Source organism: Oncorhynchus kisutch, linkage group LG22 (assembly GCF_002021735.2).
Source record: "Oncorhynchus kisutch isolate 150728-3 linkage group LG22, Okis_V2, whole genome shotgun sequence".
In the NCBI taxonomy this organism is placed as follows: Eukaryota; Metazoa; Chordata; class Actinopteri; order Salmoniformes; family Salmonidae; genus Oncorhynchus; species Oncorhynchus kisutch.
The window spans coordinates 4,035,621-4,058,487 of record NC_034195.2 but is presented as its reverse complement, the minus strand read 5'-3'; the positions used below and the strand labels follow the sequence as shown (position 1 = coordinate 4,058,487).

The following is a 22,867-nucleotide window of genomic DNA, read 5'->3' as shown; positions in this document are numbered from 1 at the left end:
CTCTGAAGACCAATGTATCAAACTAAAATACAAAATAATTTAGCTACATATTGTATTTACATAAGATACAGGTATATTGAGGTATTTTGTCGTTTCGAAATAAAAAAAATACATTTTCATGTTCAAATCAAATACACATGTTTAGCAGATGTTATTGCGGGTGTAGCTGAATACTTGTGTTTCTAGCTTCAACAGTGCAGTAATTACTAACAATTCACAACAATACACACTACCTAAAAGTATCAGAATGGAATTAATTAAAGTGACCAGTGTTCCATTATTAAAGTGACCAGTGTTCCATTATTAAAGTGACCAGTGTTCCATTATTAAAGTGACCAGTGTTCCATTATTATAGTGGCCAGTGTTCCATTATTAAAGTGGCCAGTGTTCCATTATTAAAGTGACCAGTGTTCCATTATTAAAGTGGCCAGTGTTCCATTATTAAAGTGACCAGTGTTCCATTATTAAAGTGACCAGTGTTCCATTATTAAAGTGGCCAGTGTTCCATTATTAAAGTGACCAGTGTTCCATTATTAAAGTGACCAGTGTTCCATTATTAAAGTGGCCAGTGTTCCATTATTATAGTGGCCAGTGTTCCATTATTAAAGTGACCAGTGTTCCATTATTAAAGTGGCCAGTGTTCCATTATTAAAGTGACCAGTGTTCCATTATTAAAGTGGCCAGTGTTCCATTATTAAAGTGACCAGTGTTCCATTATTAAAGTGACCAGTGTTCCATTATTAAAGTGGCCAGTGTTCCATTATTAAAGTGACCAGTGTTCCATTATTAAAGTGACCAGTGTTCCATTATTAAAGTGGCCAGTGTTCCATTATTATAGTGGCCAGTGTTCCATTATTAAAGTGACCAGTGTTCCATTATTAAAGTGGCCAGTGTTCCATTATTAAAGTGACCAGTGTTCCATTATTAAAGTGGCCAGTGTTCCATTATTAAAGTGACCAGTGTTCCATTATTATAGTGGCCAGTGTTCCATTATTATAGTGGCCAGTGTTCCATTATTAAAGTGACCAGTGTTCCATTATTAAAGTGACCAGTGATTCATTATTATAGTGGCCAGTGTTCCATTATTAAAGTGACCAGTGTTCCATTATTAAAGTGACCAGTGTTCCATTATTAAAGTGACCAGTGTTCCATTATTATAGTGGCCAGTGTTCCATTATTAAAGTGACCAGTGTTCCATTATTAAAGTGACCAGTGTTCCATTATTAAAGTGGACAGTGATTCCAAGTCTATGTATATAGGGCAGCAGCCTCTAAGGTGCAGGGTTGAGTAACCATGTGGAAGCCTGCTAGTGATGACTGTAATTCTGCCAGATCTACCAATATGAATGAACTATTTACATTTTTGGCCTTGAGTTAGAAGCTGTTTTTCAGTCTCTCGGTCCCAGCTTTGATGCACCTGTACTGACCTCGCCTTCTGGATGATAGCGGGGTGAACAGTCAGTGGCTCGGGTGATGGTTGTCCTGTGACATTGGGTGCTATAGGTGTCCTGGAGGGCAGGTAGTTTGTCCCCCCCCCCCCCCCCCCGGTAATGTGTTGGCAGACCGCACCACCCTCTGGAGAGCCCTTTCAGATCGTCAGGGATGTGTATGCCGAGGATGTTGAAGCTTTCCACCTGCTCCACTGCACTTCAGTCGATATGGATATGGGCGTGCTCCCTCTGCTGTTTCGAGAAGTTCACGATCAGCTCCTTTGTTTTGACGACATTGAGTGAGAGGTTATCTTCCTGGCGCCACACTCCCAGGGCCCTCAAACTCCTCTCTGTAGGCTGTCTCGTCATTGTTGGTAATCAGGCCTACTACTGTTGTGTCATCTACAAACTTGATGATTGAATTGGAGGCGTGCGTGGTCACGCATTCATGGGTGAACAGGGAGTACAGGAGGGGGCTGAGCACGCACCCTTGTGAGGCCCCAGTGTTGAGGATCAGAGAAGTGGAGGTGTTGTTTCCTTCCTTCACCGCCTGGGGGCGACCTGCCAGGAAGTCCAGGACCCAGTTGCACAGGGTTGGGTTCAGCCCCAGGGCCCCGAGCTTAATGATGAGCTTGGAGGGTACTATGGTGTTGAATGCTGAGCTGAAGTCAATGAACAGCATTCTTACATAGGTATTCCTCTTGTCCAGATGGGATAAGGCAGTGCGATGGCGATTGCATCGTCTATTGCATCGTCTGTGGATCTATTGGGGCGGTAAGCAAATTGAAGTGGGTCTAGAGGTGATATGATCCATAACTAGCCTCTCAAAGCACTCCATGATGACAGAAGTGAGTGCTACGGGGTGATAGTCATTTAGTTCAGTTACCTTTGCTTTCTTGGGTACAGGAACAATGGTGGATATCTTGAAACATGTTGGGACAGCAGACTGGGATAGGAAGAGATTAAATATGCCCGTAAACAATCCAGCCAGCTGGTCTGCGCATGCTCTGAGGATGTGGCTAGGGATGCCGTCTGGGTTGGCAGCCTTGCGAGGGTTAGCACGTTTTAATGTCTTACTCACGTCGGCCACAGAGAAGGAGAGCCCACAGTCCTTGGTAGCGGGCCGCGTCGATGGCACTGTTATCTTCAAAGTGGGCGATGAAAGTTTTTAGCTTGTCCGGAAGCAAGACGTCTGTGTCCTCGATGTGGCTGGTTTCCCCTTTGTTGTTCGTGATTGTCTGTAGACCATGCCACATACCTCTTGTGTCTGAGCCGTTGAATTGTGACTCCACTTTGTCTCTATACTGACGTTTTGATTGCCTTTACGGAAGGAATACCTACACTGTTTGTATTCGGCTATATTCCCAGTCAGCTTGCCATGATTAAATGCGGTGGTTTGTGCTTTCAGTTTTGCACGAACTCTGCCGTCTATCCACGGTTTCTGGTTAGGGTAGATTTTAATAGTCACAGTGGATACAACATCTCCTATATGCTTCTTTATAAACTCAGTCATCGTATCCGAATATACATGGCTGTGACTTTAACCAAAGAGAATTATATTGAGGTAATACGGTCGGCATTTCATTGTGAGGTATTGTATTCTAGGTTGGGTGATGAAAAGGACTTGAGTTTGTATGTTATCACAATCACACCATGAGTGGTTAGTCATGAAACATACATCCTCACCTTTCTTCTTCCCATATACTGAGAACCCAGCTGGCTGAATGGACAAAGACAGTATATACCGAGAGAGCCATGTTTCTGTGAAACAGAGTATGTTACAATCCCTGATGTCTCTCTGGAAGGATATTCTCGCCCTGAGCTTGTCTACGTTATTATCCAGAGACTGAACATTAGGGAGTAATGTACTCGGAAGCGTTGGATGGTGTGCGCGTCTCCTGAGTTGGATTAGAAGTCCACTCTGAATACCTCTTCCCCTCCGGTGGTGTTTTGGATCAGCCTCTGGAATCAGTTCAATTGCCCTGTGGGGTACAAAGGATCCAATGCGGGAAAGTATTCCTACTCGTAAGGCTGGTGAGTTACTGCCGCACTGATATCCAAAAGTTATTTCCGTCACAAAAATGACACAAAAAATGTCCTGGGATAATAATGTAAGACATAAAAAAACGAAATACTGCAAAGAAATTTTATTTGTGACATGCGCCGAAGACAACAGGTGCTTACATACAATCCCTTAACGAACAATGCATTTTAAATACCTAAAGAAATATTTGAAATAAAAGCAACAAATAAAGACTCTCCTGTGAGGATCCAAAGACCAGGACAGTGGATCAGTGTCTACAGACCCCTCTCTGATTACTTTAAAAATGGAATAAAGATGTTATAACGAAAACAAGGAGCTTTTACACTTGAGGAGCTTTTGTGTGTACCAGGTTTACATCCTTTTACGTGGTGTAGAAAATATCAAGGATGAAGAGAATGTTTTTTTGTGACGACAGCATTGTGATTTTAGTTCTCTAATGAGATCATAATAATTAGGATACTTTGCCTCGTAACTAGTCACGCCTCAGGGAACCCAGAGAGCATGTCAGCATGGCGAAAACGCCCCCTTTCTACCCGAGGGTATAAAATATTGAGTTAAGAATTAACATACCAGACTAAAAGGACCACAAGCTGCAGCTAGGTCTACATTAGTCAAGACCCAGAAACGCAATACGAGGTTGAAGAAGACAAAGGAGCGGAGCCTCTACCAATCAATGCTACGGTTGAGTAGCTGCTCTAAGTACTGTATTTAAGAAAGTGAATTTACGTCCATCCGGTTATTCTCTTCAAATCATCGTCGCCTACAATGCTCTCATCACCACTCTGGGGTTTATCGACAAGGCTGATTAGCCGCCCTCAGAAGACCACTCTTCCAGAATGAGTGCAAGTAAACAGACAACTAAGAAGGACATTGTGACCTCTTATGGACAATCAGAGACTTACACCTGAGAATGAAGGAGAAGGCCATCCGAAGAAGAAGGCCCAATCAAACCCCTATCACAAAGCAGAGCCCTTTCCACGAAGGCCCAACAGAGATACCTGATAAAGACCGTCAACACGTGGGTTGCATTACTTCTTACCCAAAAGAGCGGCAGTTCGGGGCAAGGTATTAGGGCTACTGTGAGCGTAGTTCCCAAATGTATCCATGTGTTGCTTCTCTTTGTCTCTCTCGCTAACTCTCCATCTTGTGTAACAAGTGTCATATTGTGTTAGTCCGCTAGGGACCTATTGTCCCCGTATTAAGTTTATAATAAATAATCTATACCGTGTGTGTGTATCCTGTGTTATCATTTGGTTTGTTAGTAAATCAATTTGTGCGGTACAGAATGATTAGAAAGACTTGGGTTTGTGCAGATTCACGAAGTCTGCGACGTTCAGAATGAGACTGATATGAGGAAATGAGGAATTAGTGACTTATCTATATATATTCTTGAGTTAATTCAGGAGACGACGGTAACTCGGTAAACAACTTATCCCGTGGTGCCCCAAATCACTAATGAGTTAATTGTTACATGATTAATTGAATACAGTAACAATTAAACATAGTAAGTAATTATTCAATAAATAACAGTCATCACGTTAATGAGAGTCACGTCACGACAGTTGCTTAGTACCTAGAAGCAGAGCTGCCCTATCTGTCGGCGCCATCTTCAGTAACGTTAACACATTTTTTTTGACTTGCTATGACTGTAATATGTGGCTGTTTATCTACCTTAGTTGAATGCACTGCACTCAAAAAAAAGCTGGGTTAAAAACAACCCAATTATTGGACAGAACACACATTGGGTATTTGATCCAGCCAGTTGAGCTTGTTTAAAGGCACAGTCAACTTAGTGTATGTAAACATCTGACCCACCGGAATTGTGATACAGTGAAATAATCTGTCTGTAAACAATTGTTGGGAAAATTACTTGTGTCATGCACAAAGTAGATGTCCTAACCGATTTGCCAAAACTATAGTTTGTTAACAAGACATTTGGAGTGGTTGAAAAACAAGTTCTAATGACTCCAACCTCAACTGTACATGTTGGTCCTTTAGCAGACACTCTTATCACACCATAGTGCCATCAGACTTCTGATACCAATGCAGGATGAAAGGGGGCCACAAAATGAACCGCTATAAAGAATGAAAATACAAATTAGAGGTCTCGAAAGTATCTTGTTCCAAAATGCATTGGATTGTAGTTCAGGCTGGTGAAATGCAAATGTCAAATACTCAAAAGTAATTGAAGTACGAAATGTAAAATACATTTAACCCGAAATACTGCCCGTCTCTGCTCAGATCCTCCCATCTAAGGAAAGATTAAAAAAGCCACACTGTAGGCAGGGAAGGAGGGGGACAGAGAGAGAGAGTTAAGGGGGAGAATTAAGGGGATGACATAGAGTTCCAAGTGGGCCAGAGAGAGATGGCACAGGGGAGAAATTTAATGAAAGGATAGATAAGGTCTTGAGCCTTGGTGTTAATGTGTAAGTATCTACATTGAGTTTGTACTCAGGCTTTGGCTTTGACTGGCCACCTGTCCATGGTCAGACTACTCTCTGTCTCTTCATAAAGATCAGATACCTTGTTAGATTGTCCCCCTGCCAGCCAAACACACCCTCTCTGGTCCTCATGCCAGGGACAAGCTGGCACGTCCTCAGATACTGGAGCCCATCCTACACCCTGGCGGCTGGCGCCATCCCACAAACTTATCATATAAACAGTGTTAGACAAAGGCTATTTAGGCTGAGCCCTCATGAAGGATTTAATGTGATGTTTAGAGTGGGACGTTACTGTGGTGGGGATCAGGGGTTGGCTAATGTCCTGAGCTTCCTGTGGACAGTTTGACTTTGAACTGTTGGGTCAGATCTTTTTTGTGGGATGTTGTTTTCCAGCATAGTCATCATCATCATCCTTGTCGTCGTCGTCGTCATCATCGTCATCATTATGTGTAATGTTTTTAATCAGCAGCATCATTGTTGTCATCATCAAAGTCACCGTAATTTGCGATAGCACAGCATAACCTTTGTTAAACACATTTTCAGGAGGCCTCTTCAGATAGATATTTTGGCCACCCGTGAGAGTAAATGTCATTCCTGTTCATCATGTCATGTTTGTACACTGCATACAAAAATGTCCTTCATTATTTTTGCACATTATTATATAACAAACAAAGAACCACCAGTCAGGATGATACAGTCAGCTCAAAAGATATGCTTAGATATGCAGAAAGATATACAGATTTTTGTCATAGATTATATAATAATGATTATGGCTCTAGATTGCAGGAAAAAGCTGTTTCAGGTGTTTAAACCTTAAGGTGCCTAGGCACTAAAGTTTGATTTCCTTCTTCGGCCTAAATGTCTTACTGGACTGCACCACCAGTCATAGCCCTCAAACTTCGGCCTAAATGCCTTACTGGACTGCACCACCAGTCATAGCCCTCAAACTTCGGCCTAAATGCCTTACTGGACTGCACCACCAGTCATAGCCCTCAAACTTCGGCCTAAATGCCTTACTGGACTGCACCACCAGTCATAGCCCTCAAACTTCGGCCTAAATGCCTTACTGGACTGCACCACCAGTCATAGCCCTCAGACTTCGGCTAAATGCCTTACTGGACTGCACCACCAGTCATAGCCCTCAAACTTCGGCCTAAATGCCTTACTGGACTGCACCACCAGTCATAGCCCTCAAACTTCGGCCTAAATGCCTTACTGGACTGCACCACCAGTCATAGCCCTCAAACTTCGGCCTAAATGCCTTACTGGACTGCACCACCAGTCATAGCCCTCAAACTTCGGCCTAAATGCCTTACTGGACTGCACCACCAGTCATAGCCCTCAAACTTCGGCCTAAATGCCTTACTGGACTGCACCACCAGTCATAGCCCTCAAACTTCGGCTAAATGCCTTACTGGACTGCACCACCAGTCATAGCCCTCAAACTTCGGCCTAAATGCCTTACTGGACTGCACCACCAGTCATAGCCCTCAAACTTTGGCCTAAATGCCTTACTGGACTGCACCACCAGTCATAGCCCTCAAACTTCGGCCTAAATGCCTTACTGGACTGCACCACCAGTCAGTGATAGTAACTGTTATACAATACAGCTATTTGACAAGACCACTATCAACTTTTTTTACGCTTTAGTTACGAATATAAATATTTATTCGTAAAATCACATGGTTGTATGTGAAACGGTGCCAATATATTGGCACACCACTTTTTAGACCAAGTCAAGGGTCAAACAAATTAAACCTTGAGGTTTTAGAACCTCCAACTGGTAACCAAGTTGATCTGTTTAATAAATGTGATTGGATGGTGGCTCTACAGTGTGATGTCTCTGATAGGTTGATTCGTTATTTTTTTTACCAGATATAATTATGTGCTCAGCTGGTTGTACTTAGCATAGTGGCTAATTGTGCCAGGTTGGCCTATGAGAAAAGCTAGCAGCTATCCCTTTTAGACCACAGATCTAATCCTCTGTGTAAGCAAAAGTTTGCGAGGATGGTCCCTTCCATTACACCCATTTACATCAAAACAGTAGCTAAGACTCTGTCGTTGTGATCTCACGACACCTCCTATGTTATCTCCAATTAATTGTTTTGACAGTTGTTTCCTTCAACTGGCACCAACAAAGGGGTGTTTATGATAATGTGTTGATTAGTCTCCAACAAGGACTCTGTCAGTAGTGTGTTTGTTTGGTTTGACCTGGCAGCACTTCTTCCTACTGTCACCACTGACTTTACGCCATGCCACATCCCCTCCCCCACGACCTTACCCTCACCCCTGTGTAGTAATCCCTGTGAACCCCGTAGAGGGGTCCCCTTGTGTTCCAACTAGGACACCGCACATACTCCGAGAGGTTGGGATGATGACTTCTAGTAATCTCTCGTAACAGTTCACAAGATGAGTTCTGGGTTCCCAGAATGGAATAGAAAAGTTGACTAAAATGGTGTAAACAAATTGACTGTTCAGTACATGTCCAGTTTTTCATCAGATATGTCTAATCTTAGATCAGTTGTCAAGCCTGCAGCATTGGCGAGATGTCTGTTTTCCTCCCAGGTTTCTGGGTGTTTGTGTGAGTTAAAGAGCCGGGGCGAAAGAGACATTCATTTGGGCTGAGAAAGTGGCGTCTCCTCACGCCAAGATTCATTATCATTGTCTCGGTTTCACTTTTATCAGGAGTGGCCACCAGGAAAGACATTAGGTTCTTCCTAGCTAAGTATCTGTTCCTTTTGATCTTTTAGTTGTGATTAGGTGCTGTACGCCCTTGGCTGGGTGATCATAATATTTCCCATTAGGATCAATGTTCTCTATACGTACTGATGCGCTTGCAGAATGACATCACAATCCATCTGGAATATTGCCTGCTGTTCAATGGTCACTTAAATACGTTTGGCCTCAGGATTGTGGTTTTAAAAATCTCTTATCTGCAGGGCTTGACATGAAGAGTATAATTATCCTTAACGATGAAGGAGTCTCTGTAAGAGATGAAAGCTGGTTGTGATCCCGGTTTGTGAGGGAAGCACAATAGGACAGGATAAGTAGAGCCTCTTACATGGCACATTAGCTCTCACTCTGATAGCTGGGACATCGTTTAGGCTCGCCAGTGACTGGGTCTATTTTCTGTCAAACTGTTGAAAACTCTGTGGATTTTGAGACTTTAAAAAAAATCTAAGCCTTTCTTCTACAGTTTTCTTTAGTCTAAGCAAGTTTTTAACATTGACTGACATACAGTAGTGTGTGAATGCTACAGCCGGAGTTACTTTCAGGACAGTATTAGTTGGCCTAACGTGAAAGTTGTTCTGCCGTGTGTTGTTTGTCCTGAAGTCACAAAGACCTTTTTCCTCCACAGGCCTAACACCTTCTCAACACACAAACGCACTTATTTTTTTTATTTTTTTTACTTTATAAGACTGTGTATGCACGTGTGCGTGAGTGTGTGTGGCACATCGTCAGATTCTTAAATATCAGTCTTCCTGAATGTTTGTTGACAGCTGTGTTCCCAGGTCATGTCTCCTCGAGAAACTGGCCTAGAGTCAGATGTTTTCCTATCCTCCTAATGGTTAAGATTAGGAATTGAGGGTGGGTAATCTGATCCTACATCTGCAGCTCTCACCTTTCTGTCTGTAAACTCACTCCATCAGAAACACCGACCCAGGAACTCTGGGAAACATGTCAACTAGTCAAGGCTAAAAATACAACAACAGTGCCTACTGGCCTGGGGAAGTTCAATCTGAGCCAGGAGTACCCAAACAGCTGCCACAGTGAAAGGGAGTACTAGTGGCAACAGAGGTTGGGTCAAAATATTAAGATGATTCATTTTTTTAAAGGGTGTTTAGTACTACTGTAACTACATGTGTGTTTCATAGTTTAAGAAATATTGCCCTAAATAATATTCTACCTTTTTACATTACGTGACCTCTGTTTTCTCAACTCTTTCTTTTCTCTGCAGTTTGCCCAACCTGGACTCTGAAGGCGATGAGAGGTATGTGTCTGAAGGAGACGAGAGGTATGTACATGTATTGGCTTGTAAGAACATTTCTATAGCTCTAGGATACTCCAGGTCAACACAATATGAACAGGGGTCACTGATGTAAGAGGCACATCGACAGTAGAGATACAGAGGACGTCTTGGTAGGACACGGATCTGTGTGTTTGTCTCCGGCAACAATCTTTCTCACACACATAGCAGGTCACAATTTAATATGCTCTAGATCACTGTCAACACAGCTCAACTTTCCATCTGGCAATGATGTCACTCACAGCATGATCCAAACAGGGAGCAATACACGCACGCACGCACGCACGCACGCACGCACGTGTTTTTTTACATGCATCGTAAAAAAACAGGTGTAAACTGACAGTGAACTGCGTAGATACAGGCCCTTCCCGACAATGCAGAGAGAAAAAAAAAAATACGAGGAATACCACAGGTGTGTGTGTGCCTGCTAACAGAATCCTGGAAACAGTAGTAATCCCTCAGCAGGCGTAATGGAATAGAGGGATAAAGACATGTTTTTCTCCCAGACAGACTGCCAAGGTTATAGCTGCTGACCTGTGGCTTCTCTGTTGCATCCCAGAGTACTGTTAGTGCCCTGTAAGAAAGTGAGAGAGAGGATATTTGAGGGGGACGTGCATGAGGTAGTGCCATATAAATAGAATTGGTGTCCACCTGAGGCTGTGAGGACAGTAGTGAATAGTAGTTCAAGACACAAATCAGTGCGTATCCCAGGGGATACTGTTTCTTATACTTCTTCATTTTGAAGCATACTGCTCTACAGTATATAGCCATACGCTAACATCATTTATGCGACTTCTTGTATTGACTTTGTTGTGCATTGACTGGGAGACTTAATCAATAGGTGAAGGTCATTTATTATCATTGTGTGTTTGAATGACATGTTTTTATAGTCATTTTACAGCTCATTCATATATATTTTCATCATGTTGAATAATGATTCAGTCTCCACCATAGGAAGGCAACTAGATTCAGCAGCGGGCTGATTTTTTACGGGACTGGGGGCCGCGACATAATTATAATCATTTGTACACCTCTAATTGACCACAACTGAGCCCCAAAATAGAGAACAATCATTTCATACCTTGATTATGTTGAGAAATGATCACGTCATTTCTCTTTTTTTATTTGTGGGAATACTTAGGAACAGATTTCCTAAATGAAACGGCTGTTGCCGACCCCTGGTCAACACTGTAGACTGTAGACTACACCATCTGAGCTGAGTGTCCCACCTAAGTCCTCAGCAGAAGTCTGCTTCACTTAGTGTTATTAGACACAAGTTCCCTCGCTGCTACACCTTAAACGTGAAACGCACCGATAATCTTACTGCAGATCGACTGCCGATAGGTACTTATCACAGTGGGAGGCCGTTCCTTCTCTTGCTAGAACAAATGCGTGTCGACCCGGTAGCGACGATCCTGCTGTTTCTACTTGTAGAATTGTGAAGCTCGTCAGTGGCCAACAACTTGACTTTGAGCCAATCGGAGAGCACGAACCACCAACATGACAACAAAAAGGAACTAAGAGGGCATTTTGTCCGTACATCCACGGTTAAATATCATGAGCCAGTCATATTTCATATGCAATGTAGGCTATGGGATGGTAGCTAGCTAAGTGCACAGATGCAATGTACAAAACACTAAATACTTCCTTCAAGATAGCTAACCACTGTAGCTAGTATTTACATTATAGCTGCCCATTTAGTTCAATGTCCATAGAAAGATAGCTAGCTAGATATGTTGTGCTAGCTACCGAAAATTCTAGCTAGCTAAACATTTAGCAAGGGACACTGGCAGTATAGGGTAATGGAGAGTGAATTCAATTATTTATTTGTCATCTTGCTAGGAGTTATCTAGCTGTGGCAATCTGGCTAGTATCAACAAGAGCTTTCTACAAAATAGCAACATTAGCGCAGCTAGCTGGAATCTAGACCATGAACTATGTAACACACACGGATATGCATTGCCAAACAACGCTACTGCCACCTTCTGGTTTGGAGTATTTTAACAAGGATGAGTGGCTGAGCACTTCAAGGCCTTTTCTGTGTGAACACAAAAGAAATTGACTGCCGGGCACTCTGTTTGTTTGACATTCCTACCGGTGTGTCTGAGTCCCAACTTTAGGTATGAATCCTAATTTCCACTTAAGGAAAATGCACTATTTGACTTTGGCCTTTGGCCCTGCACAGTCCAAATCATGTTTTTCATGAAATTGAATGATACAGTATTTGGATGAAACAAGATCAAAGTAGGATGACCAGATGGTGACGGCTTATTTTCTTAACTAAATAAGTACCGACTAGTAACCGTCATCGCATGAATTGTGTTTGCAGAGGGGTTTGGTTTACATAGCTAGCTGGCCAGTTTACAAATATATAATTACAGGTTTTTCCTATTAATCTATGGCAAAGATACGTATAGGTTTCCCCTTTCTTCTATGTCTGGTGTTTGCTAGTTACTGGCTAGTTTTCTAGTCATCAAGTGAAGAATCTCAAATATAAAATATATATTGATTTGTTTAACACTTTTTTGGTTACTACATGATTCCATAGTTTTGATGTCTTCACTATTTTTCTACAATGTAGAAAAGGGTCAAAAAGAAAAGAAAGAAAACCCTTGAATGAGAAGGTGTTCTAAAACGTCTGACTGGTATGACGGGGATGGATGTTGCAATTTAAATGTTTGCTGTTCGTTTCTTTATGTATCTGCAAATGTTCTTGAGGTTATTTCAATGCAGCGCTGCATCCGAGTTTCTTGACGTAGTTCCAAATCAAATCAAATCAAATGTATTTGTCACATACACATGGTTAGCAGATGTTAATGCGAGTGTAGCGAAATGCTTGTGCTTCTAGTTCCAACAATGCAGTAATAACGAACAAGTAATCTAACTAACAATTCCCAAAAAAACTACTGTCTTATACACAATGTAAGGGGATAAAGAATATGTACATAAGGATATATGAATGAGTGATGGTACAGAGCAGCATAGGCAAGATACAGTAGATGATATCGAGTACAGTATATACATATGAGATGAGTATGTAAACCAAGTGGCATAGTTAAAGTGGCTAGTGATACATGTATTACTAGTTGTGTTGTTGTGTTGTTATTACATGTTAGTAGTTGTGTCAATGAACTGTCAGTCAAGGTGAACTCTCCGCCCACTCAGTCTATTAGCTCTCCGCCCACTCAGTCTATTAGCTCTCCGCCCACTCAGTCTATTAGCTCCCCGCCCACTCAGTCTATTAGCTCTCCGCCCACTCAGTCTATTAGCTCTCCACCCACTCAGTCTATTAGCTCTCCGCCCACTCAGTCTATTAGCTCTCCGCCCACTCAGTCTATTAGCTCTCCACCCACTCAGTCTATTAGCTCTCCGCCCACTCAGCCTATTAGCTCCCCGCCCACTCAGTCTATTAGCTCCCCGCCCTCTCAGTCTATTAGCTCCCCGCCCTCTCAGTCTATTAGCTCCCCGCCCTCTCGGTCTATTAGCTCTCCGCCCACTCGGTCTATTAGCTCTCCGCCCACTCGGTCTATTAGCTCTCCGCCCACTCAGTCTATTAGCTCTCCGCCCACTCAGTCTATTAGCTCTCCGCCCACTCAGCCTATCAGCTCTCCGCCCACTCAGTCTATTAGCTCTCCGCCCTCTCAGCCTATTAGCTCTCCACCCACTCAGTCTATTAGCTCTCCGCCCACTCAGTCTATTAGCTCTCCACCCACTCAGTCTATTAGCTCTCCACCCACTCAGTCTATTAGCTCTCCACCCTCTCAGTCTATTAGCTCTCCACCCACTCAGTCTATTAGCTCTCCACCCACTCAGCCTATTAGCTCTCCGCCCACTCAGTCTATTAGCTCTCCACCCACTCAGCCTATTAGCTCTCCGCCCACTCAGTCTATTAGCTCTCCACCCACTCAGCCTATCAGCTCTCCGCCCACTCAGTCTATTAGCTCTCCACCCACTCAGCCTATTAGCTCTCCACCCACTCAGCCTATCAGCTCTCCGCCCACTCAGTCTATTAGCTCTCCACCCACTCAGTCTATCAGCTCTCCACCCACTCAGCCTATTAGCTCTCCACCCACTCAGTCTATTAGCTCTCCACCCACTCAGTCTATTAGCTGTCCACCCTCTCAGTCTATTAGCTCTCCGCCCACTCAGTCTATTAGCTCTCCGCCCACTCAGTCTATTAGCTCTCCACCCACTCAGTCTATTAGCTCTCCACCCACTCAGCCTATTAGCTCTCCACCCACTCAGTCTATTAGCTCTCCGCCCACTCAGTCTATTAGCTCTCCACCCACTCAGTCTATTAGCTCTCCGCCCACTCAGTCTATTAGCTCTCCACCCACTCAGTCTATTAGCTCTCCACCCTCTCAGTCTATTAGCTCTCCGCCCACTCAGTCTATTAGCTCTCCACCCACTCAGTCTATTAGCTCTCCACCCACTCAGTCTATTAGCTCTCCACCCACTCAGTCTGGACAATTTTCTTCAATTCTAAGCATTTTTAACTGGATTTTTTTTTTATGGGTGATGTTTTGGTCACTCAAAAGGCTATTTTACATGGGAATCAAGATTTACTGTTTGGGACCTTTTAAGTGGATGTTAGAATTCCCTCCTTGGTTTCCACTTCATCTAATCCGTTGTTTAATCACTGGAGCACAGCCTTGTGACATCCTGTCTGGGACATGCCTCTCAACTGGCCCTGTCTGTCTGTGGTGATCAGGATCATTAGACCCTGGGACGCTTATCAACCAACTCCCTTTCCTTTCAAAAATATTCTAGTTCTCCCTCTCATCATCCCTTTCACTCTTCCCGCTCCCCTTCTCCCTCAAGTAGCAGCCAAGGATAGGCAGCTGAGCTCCTGTCACCCCTGGCAGACCACAGGGGAACTCAGAGAGAGTGTGTGTGTGTGTGTGTGTGTGTGTGTGTGTGTGTGTGTGTGTGTGTGTGTGTGTGTGTGTGTGTGTGTCCATCCCTTTCCTCTATCTTGTAATAACAGACGAAATACAACCGCATTAAATCCAGCCATGACAGACTAAATAACAGCCAATAACAGACTGAATACAACCGGATTAAATCCAGCCATGACAGACTAAATAACAGCCAATAACAGACTAAATACAACCGCATTAAATCCAGCCATGACAGACTAAATAACAGCCAATAACAGACTAAATACAACCGGATTAAATCCAGCCATGACGTATGCAGCTTTTTGCTAAATCTCTGTCTTCTATATTCAGAGTGAGTCAGAATCTCTGTCTTCTATATTCAGAGTGAGTCAGAATCTCTGTCTTCTATATTCAGAGTGAGTCAGAATCTCTGTCTTCTATATTCAGAGTGGGTCAGAATCTCTGTCTTCTATATTCAGAGTGAGTCAGAATCTCTGTCTTCTATATTCAGAGTGGGTCAGATCTCTGTCTTCTATATTCAGAGTGGGTCAGATCTCTGTCTTCTATATTCAGAGTGGGTCAGAATCTTCAAATTACAGGAAGTAATAGTTTGTTTTGTTTATAGACACACTAAGATCTAATGACAGACATGCACATATAGGGCAACGATCGCCTTGTTTTGGTTTGTGTTGCCGACTGTATACATTACTGGTGCTAATGGTGTGTCTATGTGTGTACCATTGCAGCCTCACATCAGACAAGGATGCAGCTGGTGATGGGGATATCCAGTAAGCACACATGACGCCTCGCACCAGATGGTCGCTATGGAGATGCTGTATTTACTCTTATACACTGTTATCCACAATAGAAAAATACACACAGTATCTAGTCAATACAGTAAAGTAACTGCCTGTATTGCAACAAAAGAAGAAGATAATATAAGATATTTAGGAACAGATTTACTAGATATAAAACAGATATAACAGATACCCTGGTTTCCATTTGAACCTAGTCTGCCATGAAGTGTGTTTATCTTTGTGCGTCATTGAGAAAGACAGGAAGTTGTGAGATGTTGGATGATCTTGACACTGTGTTTATCTTGGCAGGAAGAGAGGCTCTGTGGCTTATGCTTCCCAGAAGCCCTGGCTGCTCAACGCGACGCTGGTGGAGAACATCACCTTTGAGATGCCCATGATCAAACCCAGGTGAGACTTGATTAAACAGTGCATTCAGAAAGTATTCAGACCCCTTGACCTTTTCTACATTTTGTTACGTTACAGCCTTATTAAAAAATGGATTAAATTGTCCCCCCCCTCATCAATCTATACACAATACCCCATAATAACAAAGCAAAAACTGTTTTTTAGAAATGTTTGCTAATTTATTAAAAAACATAAATATTACATTTACATAAGTATTCAGACCCTTTACTCAGTAGTTTTTTGAAGCACCTTTGGCAGCAATTGCAGCCTCTAGTCTTTTTGGGTATGAAGCTACAAGCTTGGCACGCCTCTATTTGGGGAGTTTCTCCCATTCTTCTCTGCAGATCCTCTCAAGCTCTGTCAGGTTGAATGGGGAGCGTCGCTGCACAGGTCTCTCCAGAGATGTTCGATTGGGTTCAAGTCCGGGCTCTGGCTGGGCCACTCAAGGACCTTCGGAGACTTGTCCCGAAGCCACTCCTGTGTGGTCTTGGCTGTGTGCATAGGGTCATTGTCCTGTTGGAAGGTGAACCTTCTCCCCAGTCTGAGGTCCTGAACGCTCTGGAGCAGGTTTTCATCAAGGATCTCTCTGTACTTCATCTTTCCTTCAATCTTGACTAGTCTCCCAGTACCTGCTGCTGAAAAACATCCCCACAGCATGAAACTGACACCACCATGCTTCACCGTAGGGATTGTGCCTGGTTTCCTGCAGATGTGATGCTCTATCAGAGTGACCATTGGCCAACTCTCGGAAGAGTCTTGGTGGTTCCAAACTTCTTACATTTAAGAATGATGGAGGCCACTGTGTTCTTGGGGACTTCAATGCTGCAGAAATGTTTCGGTACCCTTTCCCAGATCTCTACCTCGATACAATTGTTGTGTCTGTGACTATCATTAAATGTGAAGACTTATTTTATCAAATCAATTCTCAGTGGAAGTATTATTAGGTGATTAAACTAATCATGTCAACTTTAATTAACTCGGAAGTCGGGGGCACCACGGGAAAATGTTTATAGTCTCTACTTCCCGAATCGACTCTTCAGATATTTTCATATCTTATCGATTCTTCTTCTATTAATGTATCATTGTTACCTCGTCAGTTCTCATTACTGTGAACATTCTCATTACTGAACATTGGATATCTGCATGAACCCTAGCATAAATGATGAATCAGCTATATGCAAATTGTCTTAATTATTTATTTACTAACTAACTAAATAATCACAGAAATACATAATGAACAAACAGTAGATATTGGTTACTAGTGGGCTAAACCGGTATGACGGCTTGGTAGACAATGGAAAGGGGTGGGGACAGGAAAAGAGCAGGAGAGACCAAATGGATTCACTACACACAGTTGATAATTATATTAGTTGAAATGCTAATCTTTTGCACATGATCAGCCGCTCATTCGAGAATAATTGCAATGTATATATTTACGCCCGTATGTCGTTGTCTTCTCTGTTGGAATCGCTGGTCCGTCTGCTGGAGAGTCAGTTCATCAGAGAGTCTCTGGTTAACATCCCTAGAAGCCACAATGTCTTTCGTAGTTGTCGCTTTCTATGCGGTTCCCAGATAGTGTCTGTTGTAATGGATAAGTCAGGCGTACAGATGGTTGTTGCATAGAATAGATGCTTCCGCAGTTGTCAGTGTACACGTACTAGACTTACGTAATTTCCAGCTGTATGGTCTGTCTCCGTGACTTAGAGAATTGTAGTTCTTAACAATTTCAACATGTAGTGTCAGCTCCGTGTTTTCTGGTCTAATGTAAATTTGATCAGGAGTGGGTTTTTGATACACTTCTGAGAAAAGGGGCGGTCCATAACGCCGACTGTAATGTCTATGCTCACGTGGGTGTGGCCACTGATTTGGTTAACTTTATATGAAAACCCATATTTTCTCATTTAGAAGGTTAACATCACATTACACCTTTTCACGAATAGTTTCATGTTTAATCACATGCGTTTCACAATATTTAGATGTAAAACCTGACCACTGGGAAATGTACACTTTAAGAGACACAGTTATATGTGTTTCCTGTCCTTCATGACATCACCAAATGAAACACACTCGTCATAACTGTCCCTTAAGTGTCCACGGACCACTCCCACATTCTCAAAAATATAAATATTGTTGAATTATTCAAACGTTTGATGTCCAAGTGTCTCTCTGTGTTCCACAGTTTACATTCTAATCTCAAACAATACAGAGCATAGGGGCAGCGTATTTTATGACCATAAAACTTCCCTCTCTGCCCCTCTACGAGAGAGGGCACGCTGTAGAGCGGACCCACTGTAACCTGATCCTTCAGATCGTCACAGGAGACTTACGACAACAACCCTGTCTATGATCTTTAGGGACAATTCCTTCGACCTCGTGGCTTGGTTTTTGCTCTGACACTATAAACTCTTAAGACTGATTTTAGAATATGGCTGTAACGTAACAAAATCTGGGGAAAAGTCAAGTAGTCTGAATACTTCCCGAATGCACTGTAAACTGCTTGTAAAACATTTGAACAAAAGCAAAATACTGTATCATGTGAGGGTCCCCCCCCCCCCCCCCCCCCCCCCCCAGGCTTAAGGGTTAGTTGACGTCTGATTCAGCAGGTAGCCTGTGTGTGTGTGGTCCTATCTCCTCTCTCTGGGCCTAATGGCCTAGCTGCAGAAAATATAATTAAATGGAACCCTGAGTTATCTCGGTTGCTGTGGAGAAGCATAAAGGAGTAGTGTTTACCTACTCACACTTGTTACTTTTCTCTCTCTCTCTCTCCATTGTTTCCCTCTCTGCTTATCACTCTCTCTCCCTCTCTCTTTGACTCTCTTTCCTCCCCCCCTCTTTTTTCCTCTCTTTCTCTCTGTCTCCGAGAAACAATAGTTGAGCAGTTTTCATCTCTCTCATTCGCTCTCTCTCTCTCTTCCTTGTTTCTCTGTCTCTCCAAGCCCAGTGGGATAGTTCTCTCTGTAGTCTCAGTGCTCCTCTGGGGCCTGAATTATCAACCATGTGTAAATGTCATACTACGTTTTGGCGTACATGGAGATTCTGGGATTTGCGTGCACAACAAATGATTGGGATTTATCAAGCTGTTGCACTCAAGTTATACACATGTTTTCGTTGATCATATAAACACCCTTATTTGCTGGAACTGGGCCCTGACAGTTTCTGACAGAAAGTGCAATGGCAAATTTGATCACATTTCTGTAGAGGTGTGGTCAGAATGTTTTCATAATTTGCCGTGACTTTTTCAAACCAAAAATGTATGCCACCACAAGTGCCAAACACTGTCTGCGCCTTCTGCAAGATTGTCTATTCGAAATACGCAAAGACAAATTGTTGTTCAATATTTAGTTTATCAATAGATGATTGTGTCCATATGGTTAGCTAGCTAGCTGGCCATGTGATCGTTTAAAGGATGCGTCAATACAGCTCTGGCTTTTAAATTATTTTTATTTTTACACCTGACTACCGCTGAGGTGTGGTGGTCTTTCTGGCGCTTATAACTGCCGAAACATCACCCAGGTGGGCGCTACACTTCTGTAGTGGACTATCCAGCCTGCCTACAGAGGAAGAGGAGACGAGGAGCGAGGTGCCTGATGAAGAGCTCCGGACCCGGCTAAGTAACTGACTGACGAGGCACCCCTCTCGGTGACATCCTAGCTCCCTCCGCTTAAGCCTCTCTGATGAGCTGCCTGGCTGAGCAACATCATCTGAAGCTGCGGGAGACCATCTGCCAAAGCACCTACCAGATCTCTACATTTAGGTTTTTACAGCGTCCTTCAGATTCTCTTGGTAATGAAAGCACTATATAAAATATAAACAATATTATTAGTATATCTCCTGCCTTGGTATGGTCTCAGAGATGAAATAGGCTGGCGTCGCGATCCTATTGCACAGCAATACTGTAGCCTACCCATACTGTCAAATATTTTAAATGGGTTACTAGTCTATTTACTTTTCGAGCATGCTGAGCAATTGAATGAGTGATGGATGAATGGTAGTCTAATATTTGTTGCGTAGCAGAAATAAACCATGTCAGACCAATGTCAGAAAAGGAGAAACATGACCTGCAATGTTATGATTACATATACGGCTACACGCTGCTCAGTGTAGGAGAGTTCTGAGGTACTGGAACTTATGAGAGAGAAGAAGAAGAAAGTGTGGGGTGGGGGAGTTCTGAGGTACTGGAACTTATGAGATAGAAGAAGAAAGTGTGGGGTGGGGGAGTTCTGAGGTACTGGAACTTATGAGAGAGAAGAAGAAAGTGTGGGGTGGGGGAGTTCTGAGGTACTGGAACTTATGAGAGAGAAGAAGAAGAAAGTGTGGGGTGGGGGAGTTCTGAGGTACTGGAACTTATGAGAGAGAAGAAGAAAGTGTGGGGTGGGGGAGTTCTGAGGTACTTGAACTTATGAGAGAGAAGAAGAAAGTGTGGGGTGGGGGAGTTCTGAGGTACTTGAACTTATGAGAGAGAAGAAGAAAGTGTGGGGTGGGGGAGTTCTGAGGTACTGGAACTTATGAGAGAGAAGAAGAAAGTGTGGGGTGGGGGAGTTCTGAGGTACTGGAACTTATGAGAGAGAAGAAGAAAGTGTGGGGTGGGGGAGTTCTGAGGTACTGGAACTTATGAGAGAGAAGAAGAAAGTGTGGGGTGGGGGAGTTCTGAGGTACTGGAACTTATGAGAGAGAAGAAGAAAGTGTGGGGTGGGGGAGTTCTGAGGTACTGGAACTTATGAGAGAGAAGAAGAAAGTGTGGGGTGGGGGAGTTCTGAGGTACTGGAACTTATGAGAGAGAAGAAGAAAGTGTGGGGTGGGGGAGTTCTGAGGTACTGGAACTTATGAGAGAGAAGAAGAAAGTGTGGGGTGGGGGAGTTCTGAGGTACTGGAACTTATGAGAGAGAAGAAGAAAGTGTGGGGTGGGGGAGTTCTGAGGTACTGGAACTTATGAGAGAGAAGAAGAAAGTGTGGGGTGGGGGAGTTCTGAGGTACTGGAACTTATGAGAGAGAAGAAGAAGAAAGTGTGGGGTGGGGGAGTTCTGAGGTACTGGAACTTATGAGAGAGAAGAAGAAAGTGTGGGGTGGGGGAGTTCTGAGGTACTTGAACTTATGAGAGAGAAGAAGAAAGTGTGGGGTGGGGGAGTTCTGAGGTACTTGAACTTATGAGAGAGAAGAAGAAAGTGTGGGGTGGGGGAGTTCTGAGGTACTGGAACTTATGAGAGAGAAGAAGAAAGTGTGGGGTGGGGGAGTTCTGAGGTACTGGAACTTATGAGAGAGAAGAAGAAAGTGTGGGGTGGGGGAGTTCTGAGGTACTGGAACTTATGAGAGAGAAGAAGAAAGTGTGGGGTGGGGGAGTTCTGAGGTACTGGAACTTATGAGAGAGAAGAAGAAAGTGTGGGGTGGGGGAGTTCTGAGGTACTGGAACTTATGAGAGAGAAGAAGAAAGTGTGGGGTGGGGGAGTTCTGAGGTACTGGAACTTATGAGAGAGAAGAAGAAAGTGTGGGGTGGGGGAGTTCTGAGGTACTGGAACTTATGAGAGAGAAGAAGAAAGTGTGGGGTGGGGGAGTTCTGAGGTACTGGAACTTATGAGAGAGAAGAAGAAAGTGTGGGGTGGGGGAGTTCTGAGGTACTGGAACTTATGAGAGAGAAGAAGAAAGTGTGGGGTGGGGGAGTTCTGAGGTACTGGAACTTATGAGAGAGAAGAAGAAAGTGTGGGGTGGGGGAGTTCTGAGGTACTGGAACTTATGAGAGAGAAGAAGAAAGTGTGGGGTGGGGGAGTTCTGAGGTACTGGAACTTATGAGAGAGAAGAAGAAAGTGTGGGGTGGGGGAGTTCTGAGGTACTGGAACTTATGAGAGAGAAGAAGAAAGTGTGGGGTGGGGGAGTTCTGAGGTACTGGAACTTATGAGAGAGAAGAAGAAAGTGTGGGGTGGGGGAGTTCTGAGGTACTGGAACTTATGAGAGAGAAGAAGAAGAATGTGTGGGGTGGGGGAGTTCTGAGGTACTGGAACTTATGAGAGAGAAGAAGAAAGTGTGGGGTGGGGGAGTTCTGAGGTACTTGAACTTATGAGAGAGAAGAAGAAGAAAGTGTGGGGTGGGGGAGTTCTGAGGTACTGGAACTTATGAGAGAGAAGAAGAATCACCTTTATAATAAAGCATTGCATGCATATCATCACATTTGCGTAGTGGCATTTAGCAGTAGAGTAGAGGCACTTACAGAAGTTGCACACATTGGGAAGCATTTTAGTAGCCTAGGGTCTGGGGAAAATGTGGCCTTTTTATAAACGCATTTCATGCAATTCTACATTATTTTACATGACTGGAGACTTTGGCAGAATCTTTTTTAATACAGCCCAAGTGATCGAAATGGCAGGCTACGTTGACACTGACAAACTGAGATGCGTAAAAAACGACCTTGTCTTGAATCCAGCAATAGCCTAGGCCTAGGTGTGTCGACACGGCTAAATTATAGGCCTTCTCATGGTGTAGTAGGCTATTCTGAATGGCCTAGGTGTGTCGACACATATTGTAGGCTAAAATATGAGGAAGTTCTAGTCCTAAAAATGCTTTCAAGTTTCACCCAATGACGTGTGTTCGTGTCAAACGCTGATCTCTCTCTTGTTTTTATTTTGGAAGTATGTTGGTAGCCTACAGTCTTCTCTTTTCAGCAGGAGCCATTTGCTTTCCAACCTGTATTTTCCCTCGATTTGTATTTGAGATATTGCGAAAGGCCTGTTTTGTCTGCATGCTGTTTGTTCACTGACAGATTTGCCGCGCGTTCCCTACTGTCGGCTATTCCTTGTGATTGGGCTACAGTCCACAAGAAGCTATCGATTCTCTGTGGCTAAATTATAGGCCTTCT

At 43.4% G+C, this 22,867-nt stretch overlaps 1 protein-coding gene across 6 annotated transcripts in view; it reads left to right on the top strand.

The window, feature by feature from the left end:
* LOC109867182 (ATP-binding cassette sub-family C member 8-like) overlaps positions 1-22,867 on the top strand; it is a 148,089-nt gene that overhangs the window by 83,770 nt on the left and 41,452 nt on the right. For 4 of the 6 annotated variants that reach the window (XM_031801713.1, XM_031801717.1, XM_031801714.1 and 1 more), the window contains exons 18-20: positions 9,873-9,929; positions 15,568-15,609; positions 15,928-16,026. In XM_031801713.1, the coding sequence (XP_031657573.1) occupies positions 9,873-9,929; positions 15,568-15,609; positions 15,928-16,026 (198 nt within the window). The remainder of the gene's footprint in view (positions 1-9,872; positions 9,930-15,567; positions 15,610-15,927; positions 16,027-22,867) is intronic. The other 2 variants (XM_020456174.2, XM_031801715.1) reach the window with 1 other exon arrangement.